We start from the raw sequence: 26,948 nt of genomic DNA, 5'->3' as shown, positions 1-26,948 counted from the left end.
CTTGATAAACTTCTTTACTCCTTTTTCAAGTCCTGAGCCTGTTGGCTATTATTTATGCTTTGATGTTTCCTAGTGAGTGTCGCGGAACATTTGAATTCACTTTCTACCAGGAGTTTGCGACTTCACAGGTTACACTGGCCCTTTAAAAAAACAAAATTAGAGCGGGGCAAGAAGACTGGGCTCCAGGTCGGTGAAAACCGCTTATCCAGTTTCTTCCGGGAAAGGCAAGTAGAGGCCCTGCTCGGAGCATGCTGGGACTTGCAGTTTATCTCCTGTCATTTCCTGTTATTTCTTGTCTCTCCTCCCGACTCTGGAGTGTTGGATGGACTACAGCTCCCAAAGAGCCAAGCGGCGGCGGCGCGTCCTGTGCTCTAGCCGCGCCTGGGCGGCTAGTTCAAGTTGCCATAGCTGCGAGTCCCGGGTGAGCGGAGTCGGTTGCGAGGCAGCGTTGGGTCAGTTGCACCTTCGGGGTCGCTGGTAGCCGCGGGAGCCGGGTAGGGCCTCGGCGATGATCCGGCGTTAAGAACTTGGAGTCACCTTGGGTCTAAGGTACCTGCTCCTATCTGTTCTCTTACCCTTTCTCTCATTTCCCTCTATAGAGACATTTGCGTCCCACTTCCCCTTATCCTAGGGTGGAGACACAAGAGCTGCAGTTGTATGCGGGGTGGGCCAGGAGTGTGGGTTTAGTGTTTGGTGACGTGGGGGCCATGGTGTGTTTGCATCTATCAGCAGGTCGTCCACTGTCAGGTCCTGGCCACCTCACTCTGAACGCGCCATGTTCTGGCTTTGGAGCTGCTTGCCCAAGGCGCTATCAGATGCTTCAAGCTGTCTGACGTTGGTTTGACTGCCCCAGGGGTTTAAGTTGGTGCTTATCCCTGTCTTCTAGTCACTTGATTTTCCTCTGCTAAGTTAGGAGATGCCCAGGTCATAGTGGTTAGCAGCCCCCTTTCGGAATTAATTAGAAATACCAAACTTTGAATCCCAGCTGCATTCTGTGTTGGTTAATGGAGTGGATCTCTTTGGCAAAGCTGTATGTAGCGTCCTTGTCAGGATTAAGCAAAGCATTTGGCGCAGTGCCTGGGCACCTAGCAAATTCTCAGTACTTCTTTCTGAAACCGATTGCGTCTAGCAAGAAACAACGTGTGAACCGTACAGGTGGTTTTTTTAAATTTTATAGTACCTGTATTAAAAGTAAAAGGAAACTTCTGTGATGAATCTTAATTTATTTGGCACAGTACATAAAATATGCTGTAGTGTATTTTACTTTATGTAAATATACATGTAGATAGATTTATTTATTTATTTATTTACTTATTTATTTATTTATTTTTGAGGAAGGATTCCACTGTGTGGCACTGGTTGGTCTCGAACTCACGGCATAGCCCTGACAGGTCTGGACATTGAAGAGATCCACCTGCCTCTGTCTCCAGAGTGCTGAGATCAAAGGCTTCTGGCACTACTAGGGCTATAGTATATGCTTTTTGAAAATGGTATAGGATGTTCAGTCTCTGGTATGTATTAGTGTTTTACGTCCAGAGTGTGTATCAATTAGAACTGGCCAGGTTTCTAGAGTCATAGGCATAGAACCACTCCATTGGACAGGCAAGAAAGAAGAGAAACTTTGACAGCTGTGACTTAGGCTAGAGCAGTGTTTCTCAACCTGTGAGTGGTGACCCCACTGGGGATCAAACGATCCTTTCACAGGGGTCACCTGAGACCATTGGAGAACACAGATGCTGACATTACAATTCACGACTGTAGCAAACTTACAGGTGTGAAGGAGCAACCAAAATAATTTTATGGTTGGAGGAATGTATGACGTGAGGAAATGTATCGAAGGGTCGTGGCATTGGGAAGGTTGAGAATCACTGGTGTGGAGAAATCACTGTGCCTAGGACTCATCATGTGATGACGCTTGCTGCTTGGTTAGAAAAGCATGCAGTAAACCTTTGCTTAACCGGCCGCTCTGAACAGTCTCTCATCGCTTTTCTTCTCCCAGAATACCCTTCTTGGAATGGCTTATTGAAATAACTGATAGCGACTTTCTTAGATGATTTTTCTAAGGACCCTTATAGTTTTAGAATCAGTCATAAAGTGTTGAGAGCGTTTCTACCCATTGCACTTTCCTACAACCAAATGCATAATGCATTTATGTATTTGTCTGTCTGTCTGTCTGTCTTACCACTGTGAGAACTGATCCGCCATATGTAATATTGTCTTTAAAGAGGTGGAGGCTGGCCTAGACTTACAAATGGGCCAGCAAATTCAGAAAAGCGTGTTAATCTTTCTGCTTAGGTGAGTCTCCTAACTGATAAATATACCCAGAGTGGGTACTTTTGCCTAGACTTGGGGTACAACTCATGCCCTAGTGTGACCTACTCAGGCCAGTGATGGTGAGTTATGGGCGGAAGATGCCACTTACTAGGGGTTTGCAGGTTGGGCATCCGGGTACCCCAGGGGCTTCTGGATGACATAGGAGTGTATTTTCACCCCTCCTGGTATTCTCTCATCTGTGCAGAGGGAAGATGAAATCATTTTCATTAAAACTTCAAGTTATAGTTGTGTCTGCTGCCCATCTCGTTGGTGTGTAGGTGTTTTTGGGGGAAGCGTAGAGACAACCAGAAAGGTCATCTACTCGACTCGACCTCTTGCCCTGAACCTCATGAAGAAATGATAGGAGGCAAGCACCCTGAGCTCCAAGGACGGCAACGCAGAGTTCTGGGAGTACACTTTGTAAGTATGCTTTCTCGTCTGAGGCTAGCGTCTGAGGCAATTGTCTTCGTTTACTGTGTATACAAAGTGGAAGAGGCTATGCCGACAGTAGGAATTGCAGTGGGGGGCAAGAGGCTCCCTTTTGATATTAATATAGAATGAAAACAGGGTAGCTGTGCATGACACAGTAAAACAAATCAGATGAAGAAATAAGTGGACATAGCCTTCACCTTTACCAAAACCGGCAGTGTAGCAGCTTTTAGTAAACAAATGTTGGGGACCTGCTCTCTTCCAGAGAGGCCTTGAGGCCCCTTCCCCAGGCAATACATTCAATTCTTTTTCACACTTACGGCATTTGTCAGAGATGTGCTCGAGGTACAGATAGGCTCCTTGCTTGCAAATTCCTGAGCCAAAAGAATGATCTTTATTTCCAGATTCCCAGTCCTGTCCCCTGCACAGGGCCTCAGGCCTAGTTATAATTGTTCTCCAGTGGATGTGACTTACACTCAACATTTCTGGATTGATCTTTTTAAATGTGTAAAGGATCCTACTTTTTTTTTTTCTTTTAAACACAATGAATTGTCTATTGAGATAAATCATTGTAATTTGTGATTTTCAAAAATTGATCACGTTCAACACAAACTGTCATTGGTTTTCAAAGATTTAGTGTTAAAGCTTAATTTTTGTAATAGATTCAAAATTCTGGACTTAAAACAAACTGCCCTCTGTTGTATTCGATGGGGGAAAGTTGCTAACACACAGAGGCATTCTGGGACCTTGCGCTGAATTTCTACCTAAGACTTCTGATGTACAAAATTCTTAGAATGAAAGAAGTTTAGAGTTAGAAAGTTCAGTAGGTTACTGCACTTTGGGAATTCTCACCTACACGACTTGACACATTTGGAACTCATATAAAAAGGCTTTAGAAGAGATTCAGTATTACACCTTTAATGTTAGGGGGCTTTATAGTCCGTTTTCAGATGTAACTGTGTATTGTTAAATGGTCATACAAGTAGCGGGGACAAGGTTTGCAATACAGCCCGGGCTGGCCTGGAACTCGGGATCCCTGCCTCAGCCTCCCCCGTGCTCGGAATTAAGGGGTGCTCCACTTACTTGGGTCACTGCCTTCCCTGTTTTAACCGTTATCTTTGTAACTTAGTGATTGGATATTTTTAATGTATTCTTCATCAGGGGATTTGTTTCTTATAATTCTTAAATGAACTTCTTATACATATATCTTATACAGAGGTTGTATACACACAAACACACACACGCACATACTTTTGTTTTCTTGAAACGTTGATCATAGAAACAGGATTTCTGAGTCAAAGTGTGTGTATTTACTTGTGTTGCCAAGTTATTCTCTAGAAAAGCTGCCCTTATTTTATAGATAGTATACTTTTGTTTATTTACTATGGTGTGCAGTGCACGGGTGTGTGCTACATGTGTAGAAGGCAGAGGACAACTTCTGGCAGTTGGTTCTCTCCTCCCATCATGGTCTCCCAGGACTGAACTCAAGACAAGTGCTTTTCTCTGTTGAGCCACTTTGCTAGTCTTTGTAACTAATACTTGTACACCATGGAATGCCCTTGTCAACCTTAAGCATGAGAGCTTTGCTCATCTGTCCCAAACAGAAAAACAAGGACACCATTTAATTGTTTCAATTTGTAGCTCTTGAGAGAGATGAAGCACATTTATGCATTTGGTGGGGACATTTGTACTCAGTGAATACCTGTTTACATGTCCTTTGTGCCTTTCACTATTATTATTTTGTTCACTATTATCTATAATGCAGATATTCTGAGTTTTTCCTTTGCTTCTGGTGTCTTGTAATGATATTTAGAACTTAAGAGACTTAGCAAGCCTTTATCAGACACTCATCTTCCTCTGATTAATATAGTAACTGTTAACATAAATCTGTATACTGCTAAATGACTGGAGGATTGGAGAAGGCAGCATCCGTGGCTACGTGAATCGATTTAGCAGATGGACATTTAGAGTCTGCTGTGAGCACAGGGTTGGTCATGAAGCAGGTGCTCCCGAGTGAATGAATGAGTGCTTGTGAATGAGCAAGTTCACACATGAATGACTGTGTGAATTAAAAACTGAGCTGGAGCTCGACTCTTTCCAGTGAAGAGTGGCGTTGTGGAAGAAGTGGACTGATTGTTATTTTAAAAGATGGATAGTCAGTTTTACAGATTGAGGTTAAAGGAAAAGCTTCATGGGGGGCAGGAGAAGGCTTTCAAATGCCAAAAATGGGTTTGTGCATAAGCAATAATTGATATGCTCAAACTCACCAAATTAAGAGCTCAGGTGAAGAAGAGATTGTGCAGTTTGGAGTTTAGAGCTTGATAGTTCAGGCGATTGTACTTAGTGCCTTTACCCTATGTAACTAAGTAGCTGCGAATGACCATTGTAAGTTCAAATGACTTTATAAACAACTGAGTAAGCTTAGGTTTGGCCCAGTCACTAGTCAGTTTTAGTATATGCTACATAAATTTGAAATGCTGCCTTGTTTACTGTATAGTAGACATTAGTATTAATATTCATTGTAATAGTACATGGCTCAATCAATATTGATTTTCAAATAATTAATTTAGATCCTTTGTTAATGAAATTTCTCCATTTCATAATTGCTTTTATAAAGCTCTGTACTTTGAACTTTGTTTCTGGATTAATTAAGACAGGATAATTAAAAAAGTCTAGTTGTAAATTAATTTGATAGTGGTCCAGCCGTGTGCTGACTGCTGGGCTTCAACTGTGTCTGATCCATTTTGTGTTTCTTTAAGGGCATATTTGAAATTGAGTGATTTATAAAAGACATACATTTATCTGGTTCACAATCCTATTTGTCACAGAGTGCACCAGCATAGTCCTGTGATCTGTTACACCTCCCTGAACCATTAATGTGTTACATCATGTTAGGCATGAGTGGGTCAGAGAAGGTCCTGTCATGAGAGGGAGTGGGGAGCCACTGACAAAGTCAAAGTGGCTTTATAACAATCTACTTTTCAGATGTGCAGTCCAGTTGCCCACAACTGAACCAATCCATGAGAACTGGAGATTTGCTTTCCCCTAGCTCATGGCATGTAGAGCATTGGTTCTCAACTTTTGGGTCATGACCCCTCTGGGGGTCACATCCAATTCAAAACAGTAGTAAAATTACAGTTATGCAGCAGCATAAAGTTATGGTTGGGGTTACTAGAACATGTGGAACTGTATTAAAGGGTCATAGCATTAGGAAGGTTGCGGACCACTGATGTAGGGATCTTAGAGAGCAAGCTTTAAGCAAGTAAACATTTGTGTGGATAAGGCACATATAACTGTAGCAAGCCATTGAGTCCATCTTTGTTGAGACTTCTGGGGTTCACGGGTGGATAGTAAATGTCCAGAACTGCATAGGCTGGGTTGGTGTACTCCCACCATGGGAGTACAGCAGAGTGCACTCGGCCCAGACTTGGGCTTGGGCAGAGAAGGGAGGCTTTCTAAAGGGCTTTTCTTTTGATTTGAATCTTGACTGGGAAGTAGGAGACAAGGATGGATGGTTAGGAATGTAGCCTTTGAGAAAGGGACGGAGACTGAAAAGAATTTTACGAGGTAGTAAGATTGGCATTGACCTGATGGTGAATGCAGTGTGACATAGTTGAAAAGTTCTGTGGTATAGTTAGTCACGACTTTATGGGAATGTTTAATACATGAGATAGGCAGCTCTGAGATCTCAGAGCTGTGAGAAGGAAAGAGTACCTCTGTCTAGAGATTGGAAGACTTCAGGAGGCTGTATTTTGCTCTGCCTGAAGCAGTGAGTAGATTGAGTAAGTAGGGTGAGTGGACCAGAGAAGGCTCTGTGGCATTGGCGAGGGCTGTGAGAAGGCTGGCTAGCTGGGGTCTTGATGTCCTGATTCACAGACCTCAGCTTAGTCATGGGAAGTTCTGTTATTGTATTTTTTTTTTAAACAAAGTAATCATGGGTTTGTACTTTATTGAAACACCATCTTTCTCTACAGCATAAGAAAGGTTGTAATTATATCATCGTTACAGGATTGCCATAGAAATCATGAGAAAATGCTAATAAAAATCCTCTCAGAGTTCTAAAGCAGGGTGTAAATTAAAGGAAAAGGCACTAGGAGATGGTTTCCTTTCTTACAGTTCTTTCCTTCACTAGGAAATCAATTAGTTTCTTTCCTTTTGACATTAGGAGGAAGAAAAATGTGCTTTGTGATGTAGAAAAATAGCTTAATTTTTTTGTTTGTATATTAATTTTTTTACAAACCACTGAAATTTTTATACTTTTGTGATTGCTTCCCCCATCTCAAAACATGATAGGCTGTCATGTGCTACACTACCTGCTTTAGTGTGTGTGTGTGTGTGTGTGTGTGTGTGTGTGTAAATGCTTGTATTCTGGCTTGATTGTATCCTTTTTCTTTCCATCATTGGAAGGGATGTCACATATATCTACAATCTGAGTCCATCCTGTTTTCTCAGGGGAAGTTGGATTGAGAGGAAATTTCAGCAAATAACTCTTTTCAGAACCAAAGCAAGTCATTGTTATGTTAGTAAAATACTGTTTCATAACAGTTAGCCTTATCTGTATAACAAACAAAACCTTGGAAACATACAACAATAAACGTTCAGTCCTCCACAGTAGGTTAGCTAAGCTGTCTACTTAGCCTGGCTAGACTTGTTCTGTTTTCTTGAGGGCAGCTGACTGATCTGCTGCTCTAGGACACTTCTATGTCTGGTGTCAGGAAATTAAGGTGGGGAAGATAAGAGAGGTGGGAGAGCCAGGCTAGGCAAGTATACCTCTATATTATATATAATTAACAGTTAAGGCAGGAGAAGAAGAAATATATATAGGTGAAGATTTGGGTGAAATTTAATGTATTAACACCGCAATTTAATTCTTCATGTTAGTGCAGGGCTTTTCTCTGTAGCTTGCTTAAAGTCAAGTAGCAAATATCTTCCTAGTTTTAAAGTCTGCAGGCAAGGGTAATTTAGATGTTTGCCGGAGTGTCAGCCTAACGTTCTGTCCACCATGAAGTCGGAGAGCACGTCTGCCGTGCTTTCCTTCTGCTCTCTGTGGGAGACTATCTCCTAGTGTCTCTGCTGATTGATTCCTTACAACTGTGCTCATAAGCTTTGCACATTCACCGAAATGGAGTCAGTCTAAAGACACACGGTGTGAGGCAGCTGTAGAAGAGACTGGAGTGAGCAGGCAGGAGTGAGTCCGCCTGTGCCAAGCGCACTCATGCTCCCGTGGTAATCAGTCCGCCACACTGATGGTCTTTTTTTCCCCCCCAAAAAACTGGAAATTGGACTTTTCAGCTGAAGTTTCTTATTTTCAGATTCATGTTTTAAAATAGACAGTAAGGGCCCTTAGCTATTGACATGTTTCTCCAACCTTTATATTTGAATTCTTAAAAAAACATCCATCCATTCATAGAGTATGTATGTATACATCCACAGCATGTATGCCAGATACCAGCAGAGCTGCCCTGGTGCACGGATGGAAGCTCTGTGGGTCTGGGCTCTCGATTTTCTCTGAGGTAGGTCTTGACCACACCCCATTTCTTCTATGAGCTCTGTGCAGCCTCATCCTCCATGTCGGCTGCCGGATTCGGAGCTGACCCCAGGTACTTTGACTTGGGGCTTACCCCTCTTACACAATATTCTTGCCCACCTTTCTCGCCAAGGACTGTGTACCCTTCACCCCTTGGCAGTGCTAGCACTGGAGCTAGGCAAGGGCTCTTACCACCGAGCCACATCCCCAGCTCCCAGTGTTTGAGACAGTCTTGCTAAGTTGCTCAGGCAGGCCTTGAACTTTCGAGCCTCTTTCCTTTTTGCCTCCTCAGCACCGTGATGACAAGGGTAGGCTGGCATCCTTGGGTTATCTTTGCCCTGCAATGAATGTGGTAAAGATTCGTAAAGGATGAATGCCGAGCCTGTTTTGAGTGTCTCTGGTTCAGAGGTTTCTGGAGTACCTTGCTGTCCTACATATGTGGGACTGGCTAATGGATTGGGTGCTGACTTTGAGCTTGTGTAAATTTACTGCAGGTGTCTGAGGTGAGAAGTTACAGAAGAACACTGATGCGAAAAGAAAAGGAACAGCTCACCGACAGCTGTGTGTACATGACAACCTTTGCCAACTTGGTGACTTTTTCACCTGAACGGTGAACTGCACCCCCAAGCTCTATGGCTGTTGAGACAGGGAGAAATGCATTCTGAAAATTGGATTTGGTTGATGATTAAGTTTAAAACACATTTCCCTTCTCGATATCAATGTCATTACCTTGAACATCTTTTTGAGGACAGTTGCCTTGGGTAGGGACGGCTGAGGCGCACGGAGGCTATAGAAGCAATCACGCACTTAACATGCACTAGTCAGTCTTTGTGAAATATCACCCTTGATGCTGGGTGCTTATCTTTTATGGGACAGCTTGCAAATCCTAATTGTTTTAAACCGACTCTGAGGAGAAGAGATTTGAGAATCAATAAATCATGGCTCTCATACATACAAATGTGCCTCATTACAATGAAGACAGTCTGATGGCTCCTTAGGTCAAATAACAAAAGGGGTGGACTGAGTTTCTAAAGGCTCACTCCAGCCCTCTTACTGCAAGGCTTGAGAGCAGTTTACTCTTGCTAGTCTCAGCGTCCAGGGCTACATATGGCCATTTGTTTAGATGGGATGAATGGATGGGGTTCATTGCTTGCTCTGGTGGTTGTATGTCTTCTTTATAATGTTCATTAAGGCAAAAGCAACAATATTTATATATTTAAGAGTCGATGCATTAGGAGCAGCTAAGTAAACTATTCTCAGAACTCTGCCTTCTACTATTCAAACACAGCCTTTATTATGATTTTATAGACCTTTACCCAAGGTCACTGGTCTTAGTCCTCTCTTGAGCCTTGTTCTGGTCTGAAAAGCAAATGTATTTTCTTGACAGTGAGTCTTGTCGCACAGGGAGGTGTTGGTGAGGTGCAGAAGAGTAATTTGTGTTTTTTCCGCAACTGAAGGAAATGCTTTTCTCACCCTCAGTTTCCTTAGGTTGTTCAGATTTGATGGTTCCTACTTTTCTGCTGCTGTGTATCTCTCTGACATTATGGTGATGAGAATGGATTTTTCATCCAATTGAATTGTTCTTCCTTTGTATTTTTAAAACAATGATGAAAACTTTCCCTGGGCCAACATAGATTGTTTCTACTTGTCTTAATGTTTGTTTATTTTTTCTTTTTAAGTTTTTACTTATTCTTCTTTCATACAGTCCATCCCCCCCCACACTCTCCCCTCCCTCCACTCCTCCTATTTCCCTTTCCATCTCCCCTCTTCCCAGATATACTCTTTCACCACTTCACTACAGAAAAGAACAGGCCTCCCAGGGATATCAACCAAACATGGGAACACCACCTAACAAGTAAGACTAGGCACAAATCCTGGTATCAAGGCTGGACAAGGCAACCCAGCATGAGGAAAAGGGTCCCAAGAGCTGGCAGAAGAGTCAGAGATAGCCCCATTCCCACTGTTAGGAGTTCTACAAGAAGACCAAGCTACACAACTCTAAAATATATGCCGAGGACCTTGTGTAGACCCATGTAGGCCCCATGATTGTTGCTTCAGTCTTTGTGATCCCCTATGAGCTCTGTTTAGTTGATCCTGCAGACTGTGTTCTCATAGTGTCCTCGACTTCTCTGGCTTCTATAATCCTTCCTTCCTCTCTTCTGTTGGGTTTTCCAAGCTTTGCCTAATGTTTGTCTGTGGGCTGTGGGTCTCTGTATTTCAGTTGCTGGATGAACCTGGCTGATGACAATTGAGTTAGGCACCAATCTATGAGTAGCAGAATATCATTAGGAATTATTTCATTAACTTTCATTTATTTTTTATTTTTTGTCAGTTGTGTTTGGGTCTTTACGCTATTGGCAGTGTTGGACATGGGCTCCCTTTCATGAAGTGGGTCTCAAATTAGATCAGTCATTGGTTGGCGACTCCCACAAATTTTGTGCCACCATTATCCCAGCACATCTTGTAGGCATCTTGTAGGACACATTGTAGATGGGAGGTTTTGTGGCTGGGTTGGTGTCCCAGTCCCACCACTGGAGCCTTGCCTAGTAACAGAATACGGCAGGTTCAGGCTCTGTATTAGTCAGGGTTTTCTAGAGTCATAGAACTTACGGGTAGTCTCTGTATAGTAAGAGAATTTGTCGATGACTTACAGTCTGTAGTCAAACTCCCTAACAATGGTCAGCAGCAGCTGTGAATGGAAGTCCAAGGATCTAGCAGTGGCTCAGTCCCACAAGGCAGGCAGGCGAAGAAGAGAGCTCTTCTTCCAATGTCCTTCTCCAGCAGAAGGTGTGTCCCAGATTTTTGGTGTGTACCACTATGCCTGGATCTGGGACTTGCTTTGTCCCAGATGACCTTGAACTCAGAGATCTCCTTGCCTTAGGCTCCTGGGATTCATAGCCACTTGGCCTCAAGATCTCCATGCCAAGATCCAGGTCAAAACTTCTATCTCCTAGCCTTAAGATCAGAATCACAGGTGAGCCCTCCAATGCTGGATTGTAGTTCATTCCAGATATAGTCAAGTTGACAACCAGGAATGGCCACTACAGGAGTCTTCACTAGGGTCACTCTCATAGGTTAGAGGGAGTTCCCACTGCATGGGTTTTACATTGTTCCCCAAATGCCCCCCAATTCCAGTTGTCTCTCCCCATGCTCGCTCTGGCTCCATCCTTCCTCTACCCGATCCCTCCTGTTCCCATCCCCACTAGCCTCCAGTCTACCCATAAAATCTATTGTGTACTCCCTTCCCAGAGAGAGCCGTGTGTCCCCATTGAGCCCTCCTTGTTACTTAGTCTCTCTGGGTCTGTGCAGGGTAGCATGCTTGTCCTTTACTTTACGGCTAATATACACTTGTGAGTGAGTACACACCGTGTTTGTCTTTCTGTGTCTCGGCTGCCTCTCTCAGGATGTTTTGGTTTTTTTTCCTCATTCTATCCTTTTGACTGCCAATTTCCTGTTGTAGTTTTAAACAGCTGAGTAATACTCTACTCCATTGTATAAATGTGTCACATTTTTGTTACCCATTCTTCAATCGGGACACCTAGCTTTGAATGCTTCTTTAAGCCTCAGACTTCAACGTTGACTATCTGTCACTCAGGAACCATTCTTAGTTTATTCTTCAAAGCAGCCATATGCAATGCCTATACACACTCATGCTTTCAAACGGAACTTTGATGTATGGTCATTCTGGCTTTTGGGTTGTGTCTTTTAGTTAGCCAGCTTTGAAAATAATTGGCCTTAAGCATAACTACAAAGAGAATATACAACACAAGAAAGTTTCTTTTTGTTTAAACTCATGGTGCATGGTTCTGTGGCTGAAGAGAAATACAGAGACAGCTCCTGTGAACTTGTTCTTCAGCCTATTGCTGGGTGAGAATTAATGAAATGGCCTGGCCGAGGTAGGCGTCAGGAACTAGGAAGTGGGGTCAGGAAGTTGTCAGGCAGGAAAAGGAAACAGGTCCACCATGGAAAAGAGAGTTCTTGGAAGGAAGGATGTTGAATTTGTTTGCAGGTTTTCATACTTTAGCCTTGCTTTGGCAACAACTGTTCATTGGGACAGGTTCTTAGTGGCTCTGTAGTTTCCCTTTGTAGAGTTCCATTGTATAGTAATGGCCGTCCCACGGGAAGTCTGTGTTTTAGCCATTCTTTTTTATTCTGAATTTACAGAGATTTTATTTTCTTTCTAGTGCATCTTCACAGCAATTATCTCTATAAACAAATTTTCAGTTAGCTTTGTTTAGGGATCATTTTTGAATATTTAATTACTAGGTCAAAGGTACAAACAGTTCTTGGCAGGTAGTTGTCTGCTCATGGCCAGATGTGTTGTATCAATTTACACATCTGCATTAGAAGAGTTTCGGGGTGCTCTTTCTTCTGAGACTCGGCTCTCTATAGATACTGTTACGTGGTAGAAGCAGTAGATCAGACAGACATCCTCATTGCTTACTTTATGTTTCTTAGACGATTTTGTTGGTTTTTCTTGGGTGTGCATATTTGTTTTCTTTTGTTCCCTCTCAGTGTGTTTATCACCATGAAATGGCTCTGACTACTACATATTAGCGAGTTTCACTGGGAGAAATGTTTCTGGGGTCCGTTTTCTTTAGTGCCAGCAATCTTGGGGCTAAATTTAAAGTGTAGTATAAAATGATACATTGTTAACGATGAATAAAGAACATTGATTGCCATGCTTTGTGCTTTTCTTTTTGGGGCTTCCATACATCTACCCTAGCTTTAGAAAAGTGTTATTAAAATAAAATCATATCATTTCTCTCCATTCCCTGTTTCCTTTCCCCCACTCCTTCCTCCAGCTCCTCCATGTCCTGCTCACCTTACTCCCATTTGCTTTCAAATTTATGCTTGCCTCTTTTTTAATATTGTTAAACACACACACACACACACACACACACACACACACACACACACACACAAAACACACCCACCCTTATCCAACAACCTGCTGAGTCCAATGTTGCTTGCATGTATATGATTTCAGGGCCGACCACTTGGTATTGGATAACCCATTAGGGGACTTCTCCCTAGAGGAAGACTACTTTCCCCAGCCCCAGCATCCCTTGGATGCCTGTAGTTTTGTGTCTCAGTTGGAATCCATGAGATTTCCTCTGTCCACAGTAGCATCTCTACTATCTACCCTTGCTTTTGACATAGGTGCACACTTCATGCCAACTGCAGTCGCCAGGGTTTCTTCTTTCTCTTCCCCAGCAATTCCATGTGAAGAGATTCTTTTTGGGGGGGGGGGCGGGCATGATAGATTAATGACTCTTGTAGGCAAGTATCATTGGCACATGGCTGCTTTCTGTGCTGGGGCACTTAGGCCTCCACTTAAGTTTGCTCTGGGAGTCATTCTTAACTTTTTAATTGTTAATAATAGTGGAAGGAAGTGCCAAGTTTTTGTTAGCAATGGAAGTAATCTATATCATTATATTTATTCTTTAGTCTACTCTGTGAAATGTAGGTAATAAAAGTCACTTAGATGGCTGCCAAATGTTCATGTCTTTAAAAACACCACACAGTTTCTTAGATGCTTATCTCTTTAAATGTTGACACCCGCAGGGGTTCCACCAGATGCTGGAGTCTGAGCAGCTCCCATTGCTCAGAGTGACTGAAATTCCTAACAGAAGTCTTAGAGCGCACCTGTGAGACTCATGCCGAAAAGTATCTCACTGAAAGTATGTAATCCTAGCTGGGGTAAGTGATTGGACTTCCTCTTTGTGTTATGTCATGGTAAGAGGTAATTTATGTTGCTCTTAATTTGATCAGTTCTATGATGATTTTCTCTTATACAGTTAACTTTACATATTCTGCTTGGTTGCTTATTAACATAATTTACTCATAATGTGTATTCTATAAAAAATTTTGAGAAATTTCTGCCAGCGTTAGAAGTATAAATGCATGGCATAGGGTGCTCCACATGAAATCATGTCTGTCTTCCTTGAAGAGGTAGGGCAGAAACAATAGCTGAGTAGAGATGAGTTAAGAGAATTCTGAGATGTTATTTACAATGCAATGTTCTAAATGTTTTACTTTAAGAATTACAAGCACAGTACAGTGATATTTGTCATAGTGATTAGTTCTAGGTAGTGTGCCTATCCAGTTTTCCTATGTCATTTTCTGTCCTAATTACTTTAATAATTTTCTCAAATAGTGAAAAACAATTATAACAGTTTGGACTTTAGGTACTCTTAGTCAAGCTGAAGTTCAAAATTTTGAACAAAATCTGTTTATTTGAAGAGTCCCATGTTCAGTGTATCCAAGGAAATGAAATGCAGATGATGATTAACATGGTTGGTACTCTGATGATTAACATTGCTTCCGAGAACCAGCTTGTCCTAACGACTGTTACTTTGTTTCCGGTTCCTGTGCTTACTAGCAGTGTGGTGGATGGGAACGGGAAACAAAGTAACAGTGCAACTTCGATAATTATCCCATGCATAATTATTCTTTTCCTCATTTATCAGTGACAGGAAAATTAGTTAACCAAAACCCCTTTCGTGGAGGCCAATGGTTTGATTCATTTCCTGGATTTTTTGTGAAATGTAAGAGAGAGGGCAGGTAGTTTTCTCCTGTGTCTGTTTAAGGTTTCATGCTACTGTTTTACATTTCTGCTTTTCCTTAATATTTGCATCCTGACAAATGATGAGGAATTGAAGCAACTGTAGCCATGTAGATAGAACCATGTAGATAGAGCCATAGTTGCTCTGCTGCGTTTTTTGGCAGTTCTTATTAATCATTAAGATTACTCATGCAAACTATGTGATGGACACTGGTACAGTGGAAGGAGCAGAACACTGAAGATGGAGAAGCCTGGGGAATCCAGAGCCTGCTGCCGGAAACCACTGTGTGGAACTGGCTCTTCCTTCCCTCCTACTGCAGCATTCTCTGTAAATTAGGAAATAGTTGAGTTAGAACTATTTATTATTATCACTCTTAATATTATTAATTTATTATTATTATTATTATGATGATGATGATGATGATGATGATGATGTATTACTGTCTTGTTGGTGCTGACTCTTCTACAAAGCTAGACCCCGAGGCCCAGCAGTACTCATAAAGTTGTGAGAATCAAATTGGCTTGTCTGTGTAAACACTCATAAGTGCCTCTCTCCTATGGTAGCTGGCTTTGGGATAATACACATTCTTTCTGCATCTACTGCTAGAAAATGATGGAAAGTGCTCGAAAGAGAGTACAAGGGCACACTGGGGAGATTCCTGAGCGGTAGATGCACATGTGGGTTTCCAGAGTTTGAAAGGCAAAGGATTTCAGAGCTTGCATTACTTCCGGTTCTTGTTGTGATAGACGCCTGACAGACAGAGAGGCAGCTTAAGGGAGGAAGATTCTTTTGTTTGGCTCAGTTTCACAGACTTCAGTCTGTGCTTGCTGGTCTAGAACATCACTGGAGATGGCACATGCGTGGACAGTCTCCTTTATTTCTTGGTAGACAGCAGTGGAGAAAGAGGCAGTACAGTCAGCCGGTTCCTCCAACTATGTCCTACCTCTTACTCTTTACCACATCCTACTAAGAAATTAATCCATTAGTTATTAGGTCAGAAGTCTTTATAATCATATTGTTTCTAGAAATATTACCACAGACACACCCAGAATCAATGTAGTACTCCAGGTATCTATTAATCTAATCACATTTGCACTTAGACTTAACTATCATGGCTGTCATATACATTTTTTTTGCAAGGGTGGGGGAGGGGCACTTAAACAGTTGTGACCTGGCAAAGGCAGAGCCCAACAGTTGCTTCAGTGTTAGTTTCTTGTTCGTGGTTTCTGAAGTGGGAGGGAGCCCATTACGGGTACCTTTGGACTTGTACCCAGTAGGCCAATGCCTGAGGAGGAGGGAGCTGAAGACGTGGGTACCTGAGATGCATGGCGGTTGCAGGGTGCTCAGCAGCTCTTGGTCTCAGTTTGCGTGAAGTGTTTGGAAATTCATGGATTCTTTTTCTGAAGTGGTGAAGATACACTGTAATTTAATTTAAAAAAAAAACCAAACCCTAAATTCATAGCAAAAGTCCTTTATCTTCTCTAGAGACACGATTATGCACTTCCAAGCTTCAATAAAAATAAAAGTCCAAAAGACTCAGAATATTCTGTCATGAAAGAAAAACTTCATCGCACTGTGCATTATAAGCCAGAAAAAATGTCCACGTGGATTTTAGGAAAACTATATCAGTTTATATTAAAGACTGAGTTGACCCTATAACAGAGGGTGGACAGAAGATGAAATTATCGGATTAATTCTCAATCAGCTTTTGCTTTGATCAACATAATTTTCGATGGTGCTGTTTTGTTCTAGATATAGTTGGTTCTCCCAACTTCTATTAATAATTTTTCTGGAATGAGATTATTTTGCACAAATAATTGAGATGAATTAATTAGACAGTTGAGGTAATGGTGGGAGAAAAGCACATTTAGAGAATTCCCCATTGCTGAACATATATTCTGGTAGGGAGGCCTTCTATTTTGGTGGGCCAGCATCTTCTTATAAATGCATTGTTGTAAAATTTGTTTCTGTAGCAAAGCATTTGTTTAATTCTGCAATTTTAAATTGGGCTGTAGGAGAGTTTTCATTCTGCCACACACTGGAATTTTATTATGGTTCCTGCAGGTATCTGTCATATTTTTATGTTTAGAGATATATTTTTATAGCTTAGAATAGATATTGGACTAATATTAAGGACTGGAGTCTTTTTTCATGTGCATGTGGTATATACATGTTCACATGTGTGTGAGTTCATGTGAGCATGTGTGTGCTCCTTTGTGTCTGTGCACACAGAGGTCAGAGGTTGATGTCTCATGGTCCCTTGCCTTCCTCTTTTGTTCTCCACCTTGTATACTGAGGCGTGGTCTCTTTAACCAGAGCTTGCCGATCTGGCTAGGTTAGCTAGTTATCTTGCTCTAGGGATCCCCTCTCACCCCAATCCCAGCATTTACATCGATGCTGGAAGTCAAAACCGAGTCACCCCTAGACTCCCAAAGTGTAGGTCTTCAGAGAATGTTTTTGTTTTGTCCGTGAACATGAGTCGTTGACAGTGTTGTGACACATTGCATGTGGAAGTACTTTTAATGGTGGCAGCAGAGCACTCATCTTAGGGCTCGGTACTTGGGATCGATAAACCCCAGCAACCGTCTGGGAGCAGTTTTCTCAGAGCAGAGCGAGCCAGGGAAACAGAATTACATGGGAAGTAATCTGCTGTGTCTTCTTGTGTGTCTATTTGCTGAAAGACTGTTGTAACAAATACTTAAAAATACAAGGTCAGGAGTGCGTTCCCTACCTGTGTGTTTTTATTTGACCCTGACTTGGATTTATTTTGAAGGATTTGTATACATCAATGGCAGAATCATCCAGTGATTCCGACCACTTCCGCTATCGTGACAGATTGAGTCGATGGGCAGCCAGGTCAGTTCAAAGGGGAATTGGAAGTCGTTCTACAGTAGATGTCACCGCAAAGGTCAACACCATAACCAGTACTTTACAGGTTAGTTTGATAGTGGTTGCATTTGATAGATTTTTTTTTTTAATAGTTTGAGCCAAGTAATGGTTGCAGTCAGTATATTGTTTTTTTATACTGTAATAAATGACCCTCAGGCTAAAGCCTTAAAACAACCAAGTTTATTATTTCCCAGCTCTGCAGGTCAGGAGAAAGAGAAAATTCTGTTCCTTGCCTTTTGTAGCTGCTCACGTACCTTGTCTGGGCTCTTCCTTCATTTTCAAAGCGAGCCATCATAGTGATTGAGTCCCTTCGTTTGGTTGTGTCCTCCTTTCTGCCTTTCTTTTCCTTTCTCCTCTCTCTCTCTCTCTCTCTCTCTCTCTCTCTCTCTCTCCCTTCCCCCCATCCCCCCCTCATTGCTGATTATTTTTCTGATATTCTGGGATCTCCTCAGGCCTTGCACATTGCTCAGCAAGTGCTTTATCAGAGCCGCATTGGCAGCCATCCTTTCTCTTTCAAGGACACTTGGGGTTTCATCTTGTGCTCTCAGTAATCCAGGAGAAAGTCTACTATAGAATTCCTTTTGACATATGAGTTACATAGGTATAGTTCTAGAGACCATTGGTCTCTAGTGGCCATTATCTCTGGTGATGATACCTGAAGTAGCTGATAGGTTGTTGCGATAGCTTGTGATAGGATAAAAGTGCATTTGCAAGTAAAGTATTGTGGGAGTGAAGTAGTCCAGTACTACTGCTTAGCCTCCTGTGCTCTCGTGCCCCTTGGAGGGGTTGGGGGAAGCAGGTTATCGGTGGATGGCTAACATATATAGAGATGCCATTTTGGTGTCTAGGATAATTTCTGACAGCCTTTGGAAGTTTGAGTCGGGCAGTGCGATCTTTTCCATGTAAAGAGCTTGGAAAGTGCATTGGATGGGTAGCATGGTCACATGGGAAACAAACCCAGAAACAAAATTATTTCCAACTGATGAATCCCTTGCTTTTGCCTTACCCATATAAACAGGGAATTTGGCTTCGAATTGCTTTGGGTTAGTATGCTAGATGGGAAGAGAGTGATTGTTGGAGAAATAATAATTTTATATAACATTAACAAGCACCTCTTTTCTGTAAGTGTATTTAAGTTATGTAATAACGGAATTTTAGAATTTGGATCCTTCTTGCCAAAGAGACATATTAGCAAGTAGGCATATTTAAAAGAAGCCACTCTATTAATCTCTTATATAAAACCAATCATATTTAGGTTGAAACTTTCTGTTTTGATTAGAAATAAGTCTATTGTTCATTAAAAGATTTAGAGCGCACATTTTCTTGTCTCTTAATCGAGTTCTATAGTGAGGAAGTCACTGGAGTACAAGAGACCTAACAACTCATTTTCTTTACATATTTGGGGACATTTGCTTTTTCAGGGGTTTCTTCCTGCTCTTTTTGTCCTCCTTCCCTCCCTCTCTTCTTTTCTCCCTCCCTTCCTTTTCCTATACTGTTTTCTTACATGCATACTGTGTTCTTACTGCGCAGCCCATCCTGGCCTCTACCTTGCTATGCACATAACCCATTCTGCTAACTCTTAATGTTCAAGGTTGCTTTGTTGTAAGGAAAGTGTGCACAGATTTTTGAAGAGAATTCTTTTGAATTTGTGGTTTCTTTTCTTTCTTTCTTTCTTTTTTAAAAAAGATTTATTTATTCTATGTAAGTATACTGTAGCTGTCTTCAGACACACCAGAAGAGGGCATCAGATCCCATTACAGATGGTTGTGAGCCACCATGTGGTTGCTGGGATTTGAACTCAGGACCTCTGGAAGAGCAGTCAGTGCTCTTAACCTCTGAGCCATCTCTCCAGCCTGAGTTTGTGGTTTCTTTCTGAACATATGGAACTTTGGATAAAGACTTGTAAATGACATGCTTCAGATTTTAATAAATAAACTGCAGGTGGATCTGGGCTTCTCTGGCCGTGTTGTAGAGATTTGGTATGTAGGACCTTGTTGATAATCTGAGTTACCTGGCAGAAATTGTACCTTTTACAAAGTTGACTTAGTTCTTTGACAATACTAAAACTGATTGGAAAAACAGTGTTTGGGATGATTGATCGAGTGCTTTCTTTCCCAAGGACACCACTCGGAATCTGCGACAAATGGATCAGATGCTTGGGCGATATCGAGAATACAGCCTTGGACAGGCGGGCGCTGTTGGGCAGGTGGGAAGGTTTCAGCTGCTTGCATTGTTTGCTCGCCATGTGCAAATGTGTGTTTAGGGGAGTGGGCGTGTAGGATACGTAGGTAACAATAAGAAGGTGCGTACTTAGGGGAGTGGGAGTATAGTGAGATTAGTAGATAGCGATGGTAAGTATACATTTTAAATTGCCATAATGGGGTTGGAGATCTGTTTCAGTGGTTAAGAGCACTGTCTGCTCTTCCAAAGAAGTCAAGCTGAATCCAAGTGGGAAATCTGAGTTCTTTTACTAAGTTTAAACTGAAAACTGTAAGGCAGTTTAAAGCATTTATTTAACTTTATTTTATGTGCGTTGACATGAGGGTGTCAGATCTCTTGGAGCTGGACTTGCAGACAGTTGCGAGCTGCCGTGTGGGTGCTGGGAACTGAACTTAGGTCCTCTGGAAGTGCATCAGGTTCTCTTAGCTGCAGATCCGCCTCTCCAATCCTATGTCTACCGTTTTTAAAAAGTAAAACTTTCAGGTTGTACTCCACAGAGGTAGCACTTTTGATCATTACTTGTGTGCCATTCCAAATACTTTGCGTCCTTCTATGTGCATATACCTCGTTGTTTTAACAAGTGGAACAGCATAACATCTGCATGTTTTCTGTTCTTTGCTGTCCACACTACTTTGTGTAGACTGCTTTACTTAATTGTCAGCCTGATACAACCTAGGAGGAGAATCTCAGTGTGGGGCTGACTAGATCAGTTTGGACTCTAGGTTCACCTGTGAGGGATTGTCTTAATTGATGTGGAAAGATCCAGCCCACTGCGGGCATCACCACTTCATGGACTTGGCTTCCTGGGCTATTGAAGAGAGGGAAACCCCACCGAGTACGAGCAGCAAATGAATTTGCACCCAGATATTTCTCTGCTCTTGACTGTAATCGTCATGTGACCGGCTGCTTCAAACTCCTGCTGCCTTTATTTCCATATCATAATGGCCTCTAACACTGCTTCCCAACCTGTGGGTCTTAACCGCCTGGGATGTTGAATGCTCCTTTGATAGCGGTCACCTAAGACCTTCAGAAAACAAAGATATTTACATAATGATTCACACAGGAGCAAAACTATAGTTATGAAGTTGCAATGAAAATAATTTTATGGTTAGAGGCTACCACAACATGAGGAACTCTATTATAGGGTCACATTATTAGGAAGGTTGAGAGCCACCAGCTTATAACCTGGAATTGTTAGCTAAAATAGACCCTTTTTGGATATATATATATATATATATATATATATATATATATATATATATATATATGGGTCAAGATATCTTAATATAGCATCAGAAATAAAACTACTATAACCTCCTTTTGTATAGTTGTATAATATTCTATAGTTTGGATGTTTTCCCTTTAATATGAACAATATAATAGTGACCGTTACTGTATTATCTATCTCGATCTCTACCTGTGTGTGTGCGGGTGTGTGCGTGTGTGTGTATGTGGTATGGTGTGGTGTGTATATGTATTTGTGTGATTGTGGGAATTACAGAAATAAAAGTAGTGGGTTAATGAGTATGATTTCTTAAATGTTTGCTAGATATTTCAAAATTGCCATTTCAAAGGTATGATAATTTATGTTTGGTTCAGATGCCATGAAAGAAGGTCAGAACTAATGAGTAAATTTATTAGTTTTATTAATGTTTTGCTAGATTCTCTATGCTTTTTGAGGGAATTGGCATGTAAGGTAAAATGGGTGTTTAGGTTTTATGCTATGCTGTACTGCAGCTTAGTGAAAGAAATAATACAGCTAGCTAGCCTGTGGAGCCTAACCCTAACCCACTAGCTCCTTGTGAATTTGCACTCTCACCTTTGGGAACACACTTAAGTGTCTTCCTTCTTTATGAAGGAAGGAGTAGCGTTCACATTGTAGCAGGAAGGATTTACATTTGTATAGCAATGGTTTATGTATCTTTGTGCTATACCAATTGTCACATATGTCCTAAGCTGTGATTGACGACCTGCTTTCCTCTTGCAAAGCAGAACTGTAGTTGTTATTATTTGCTTGTAATTGGAAACTAATTGAGCAGAAGGAAACAGGGCTTCTCTGTACTTTTCCCTTAGAAAATAAGTGTGGGCACTTCTGCACCTACAGGGTTTTTATGACTTATGATGTGTTTGAAAGACCCAACCTAGACTTTATGTGTGTAGATAGTACATAAACTGTTTTAGGTTACTTTATGAATAATAGATCTTCCTCCTTTTTAATTTATTTGTGAAAAATTGGAACATAATTATTTGCTGGAAACAGAAAACAGGAAGCAGAAAACATGGTAGCAGCTAGAGTTAGCCACCGAATTCTGTGAATGACTCTTCAGCCCAACAGGGTTTCTTTCTTTCCAGCCACTCGTACAACAAAGACCCAGAAGAGCAGCGTCTTTTGCCTATGCTTGTTCCTTAGCCTGGTCCAGTTTTCCCTCTCTGGCTTCCTTAAGCTCTTGTTCTGTTCTGACGCTTGGTGGTTAGTGGCTTCTCATTCTGACATGTCCATGGATCATGGGACTAATTGCTGTAGCTAGTCAGGACCGCTGTGATTTTTTTTCTTTTCTTCTTTTTTTTTTTTTTTTTTTTTTTTTTTTTTGAAGGTGCTATTTTTTTTTTATTTTTTTTTATTAACTTGAGTATTTCTTTTTTTTTTTTTTTTTTTTTTTTTGGTTTATATTTTTTTTTTTTTTATTAACTTGAGTATTTCTTATATACATTTCGAGTGTTATTCCCTTTCCCGGTTTCCGGGCAAACATCCCCTCCCCCCTCCCCTTCCTTATGGGTGTTCCCCTCCCAACCCTCCCCCCATTGCCGCCCTCCCCCCATAGACTAGTTCACTGTGGGTTCAGTCTTAGCAGGACCCAGGGCTTCCCCTTCCACTGGTGCTCTTACTAGGATATTCATTGCTACCTATGGGGTCAGAGTCCAGGGTCAGTCCATGTATAGTCTTTAGGTAGTGGCTTAGTCCCTGGAAGCTCTGGTTGCTTGGCATTGTTGTACTTTTGGGGTCTCGAGCCCCTTCAAGCTCTTCCAGTTCTTTCTCTGATTCCTTCAATAGGGGACCTATTCTCAGTTCAGTGGTTTGCTGCTGGCATTCGCCTCTATATTTGCTGTATTCTGGCTGTGTCTCTCAGGAGCGATCTACATCTGGCTCCTGTCGGTCTGCACTTCTTTGCTTCATCCATCTTGTCTAATTGGGTGGCTGTATATGTATGGGCCACATGTGGGGCAGGCTCTGAATGGGTGTTCCTTCAGTCTCTGTTTTAATCTTTGCCTCTCCCTTCCCTGCCAAGGGTATTCTTTTTCCTCATTTAAAGAAGGAGTGAAGCATTCACATTTTGATCATCCGTCTTGAGTTTCGTTTGTTCTAGGGATCTAGGGTAATTCAAGCATTTGGGCTAATAGCCACTTATCAATGAGTGCATACCATGTATGTCTTTCTGTGATTGGGTTAGCTCACTCAGGATGATATTTTCCAGTTCCAACCATTTGCCTACGAATTTCATAAACTCGTTGTTTTTGATAGCTGAGTAATATTCCATTGTGTAGATGTACCACATTTTCTGTATCCATTCCTCTGTTGAAGGGCATCTGGGTTCTTTCCAGCTTCTGGCTATTATAAATAAGGCTGCGATGAACATAGTGGAGCACGTGTCTCTTTTATATGTTGAGGCATCTTTTGGGTATATGCCCAAGAGAGGTATAGCTGGATCATCAGGCAGTTCAATGTCCAATTTTCTGAGGAACCTCCAGACTGATTTCCAGAATGGTTTTACCAGTCTGCAATCCCACCAACAATGGAGGAGTGTTCCTCTTTCTCCACATCCTCGCCAGCATCTGCTGTCACCTGAGTTTTTGATCTTAGCCAATCGCACTGGTGTGAGGTGAAATCTCAGGGTTGTTTTGATTTGCATTTCCCTTATGACTAAAGATGTTGAACATTTCTTTAGGTGTTTCTCAGCCATTCGGCATTCCTCAGCTGTGAATTCTTTGTTTAGCTCTGAACCCCATTTTTTAATAGGGTTATTTGTTTCCCTGCGGTCTAACTTCTTGAGTTCTTTGTATATTTTGGAAATAAGGCCTCTATCTGTTGTAGGATTGGTAAAGATCTTTTCCCAATCTGTTGGTTGCCGTTTTGTCCTAACCACAGTGTCCTTTGCCTTACAGAAGCTTTGCAGTTTTATGAGATCCCATTTGTCGATTCTTGATCTTAGAGCATAAGCCATTGGTGTTTTGTTCAGGAAATTTTTTCCAGTGCCCATGTGTTCCAGATGCTTCCCTAGTTTTTCTTCTATTAGTTTGAGTGTGTCTGGTTTGATGTGGAGGTCCTTGATCCACTTGGACTTAAGCTTTGTACAGGGTGATAAGGATGGATCGATCTGCATTCTTCTACATGTTGCCCTCCAGTTGAACCAGCACCATTTGCTGAAAATACTATCTTTTTTCCATTGGATGGTTTTGGCTCCTTTGTCAAAAATCAAGTGACCATAGGTGTGTGGGTTCATTTCTGGGTCTTCAATTCTATTCCATTGGTCTATCTGTCTGTCTCTGTACCAATACCATGCAGTTTTTATCACTATTGCTCTGTAATACTGCTTGAGTTCAGGGATAGTGATTCCCCCTGAAGTCCTTTTATTGTTGAGGATAGCTTTAGCTATCCTGGGTTTTTTGTTATTCCAGATGAATTTGCAAATTGTTCTGTCTAACTCTTTGAAGAATTGGATTGGTATTTTGATGGGGATTGCATTGAATCTGTAGATTGCTTTTGGTAAAATGGCCATTTTTACCATATTAATCCTGCCAATCCATGAGCATGGGAGATCTTTCCATCTTCTGAGGTCTTCTTCAATTTCTTTCCTCAGTGTCTTGAAGTTCTTATTGTACAGATCTTTTACTTGCTTGGTTAAAGTCACACCGAGGTACTTTATATTATTTGGGTCTATTATGAAGGGTGTCGTTTCCCTAATTTCTTTCTCGGCTTGTTTCTCTTTTGTATAGAGGAAGGCAACTGATTTATTTGAGTTAATTTTATACCCAGCCACTTTGCTGAAGTTGTTTATCAGCTTTAGTAGTTCTCTGGTGGAACTTTTGGGATCACTTAAATATACTATCATGTCATCTGCAAATAGTGATATTTTGACCTCTTCTTTTCCGATCTGTATCCCTTTGATCTCCTTTTGTTGTCTGATTGCTCTGGCTAGAACTTCAAGAACTATATTGAATAAGTAGGGAGAGAGTGGGCAGCCTTGTCTAGTCCCTGATTTTAGTGGGATTGCTTCAAGTTTCTCTCCATTTAGTTTAATGTTAGCAACTGGTTTGCTGTATATGGCTTTTACTATGTTTAGGTATGGGCCTTGAATTCCTATTCTTTCCAGGACTTTTATCATGAAGGGGTGTTGAATTTTGTCAAATGCTTTCTCAGCATCTAATGAAATGATCATGTGGTTCTGTTCTTTCAGTTTGTTTATATAATGGATCACGTTGATGGTTTTCCGTATATTAAACCATCCCTGCATGCCTGGGATGAAGCCTACTTGATCATGGTGGATGATTGTTTTGATGTGCTCTTGAATTCGGTTTGCCAGAATTTTATTGAGTATTTTTGCGTCGATATTCATAAGGGAAATTGGTCTGAAGTTCTCTTTCTTTGTTGTGTCTTTGTGTGGTTTAGGTATAAGAGTAATTGTGGCTTCGTAGAAGGAATTCGGTAGGGCTCCATCTGTTTCAATTTTGTGGAATAGTTTGGATAATATTGGTATGAGGTCTTCTATGAAGGTTTGATAGAATTCTGCACTAAACCCGTCTGGACCTGGGCTCTTTTTGGTTGGGAGACCTTTAATGACTGCTTCTATTTCCTTAGGAGTTATGGGGTTGTTTAACTGGTTTATCTGTTCCTGATTTAACTTCGATACCTGGTATCTGTCTAGGAAATTGTCCATTTCCTGAAGATTTTCAAATTTTGTTGAATATAGGTTTTTATAGTAAGATCTGATGATTTTTTGAATTTCCTCCAAATCTGTAGTTATGTCTCCCTTTTCATTTCTGATTTTGTTAATTTGGACACACTCTCTGTGTCCTCTCGTTAGTCTGGCTAAGGGTTTATCTATCTTGTTGATTTTCTCAAAGAACCAACTTTTGGTTCTGTTGATTCTTTCTATGGTCCTTTTTGTTTCTATTTGGTTGATTTCAGCTCTGAGTTTGATTATTTCCTGCCTTCTACTCCTCCTGGGTGTATTTGCTTCTTTTTGTTCTAGAGCTTTTAGGTGTGCTGTCAAGCTGCTGACATATGCTCTTTCCTGTTTCTTTCTGCAGGCACTCAGGGCTATGAGTTTTCCTCTTAGCACAGCTTTCATTGTGTCCCATAAGTTTGAGTATGTTGTATCTTCATTTTCATTAAATTCTAAAAAGTTTTTAATTTCTTTCTTTATTTCTTCCTTGACCAGGTTATCATTGAGTAGAGCATTGTTCAATTTCCACGTATATGTGGGCATTCTTCCCTTATTGTTATTGAAGACCAGTTTTAGGCCGTGGTGGTCCGATAGCACGCATGGGATTATTTCTATCTTTCTGTACCTGTTGAGGCCCGTTTTTTGACCAATTATATGGTCAATTTTGGAGAAAGTACCATGAGGAGCTGAGAAGAAGGTATATCCTTTTGCTTTAGGATAGAATGTTCTATAAATATCCGTTAAGTCCATTTGGCTCATGACTTCTCTTAGTCTGTCTACATCACTGTTTAATTTCTGTTTCCATGATCTGTCCATTGATGAGAGTGGGGTGTTGAAATCTCCCACTATTATTGTGTGAGGTGCAATGTGTGTTTTGAGCTTTAGTAAGGTTTCTTTTACATATGTAGGTGCCCTTGTATTTGGGGCATAGATATTTAGGATTGAGAGTTCATCTTGGTTGATTTTTCCTTTGATGAATATGAAGTGTCCTTCCTTATCTTTTTTGATGACTTTTAGTTGGAAATTGATTTTATTTGATATTAGAATGGCTACTCCAGC

General features: G+C 41.2%; 1 protein-coding gene across 7 annotated transcripts in view; it reads left to right on the top strand.

The window, feature by feature from the left end:
- Positions 1–26,948, top strand: part of Cep128 (centrosomal protein 128) — a 378,006-nt gene continuing 351,058 nt past the window's right edge. For 5 of the 7 annotated variants that reach the window (XM_056985588.2, XM_056985587.2, XM_056985586.2 and 2 more), the window contains exons 1-5: positions 1–549; positions 2,592–2,733; positions 13,838–13,972; positions 17,612–17,773; positions 19,847–19,933. In XM_056985588.2, coding sequence (XP_056841568.1) covers positions 17,627–17,773; positions 19,847–19,933 — 234 coding nt within the window. In that variant the 5' untranslated portion in view covers positions 1–549; positions 2,592–2,733; positions 13,838–13,972; positions 17,612–17,626. Of the gene's footprint in view, positions 550–2,518; positions 2,734–13,837; positions 13,973–17,611; positions 17,774–19,846; positions 19,934–26,948 lie in introns of all 7 variants that reach the window. The other 2 variants (XM_056985589.2, XM_063262692.1) reach the window with 2 other exon arrangements.

Source organism: Rattus norvegicus, chromosome 6 (assembly GCF_036323735.1).
Source record: "Rattus norvegicus strain BN/NHsdMcwi chromosome 6, GRCr8, whole genome shotgun sequence".
Lineage (NCBI taxonomy): Eukaryota > Metazoa > Chordata > Mammalia > Rodentia > Muridae > Rattus > Rattus norvegicus.
The sequence above is the reverse complement of the archived record's forward strand: the minus strand, read 5'-3'. Positions and strand labels throughout refer to the sequence as shown.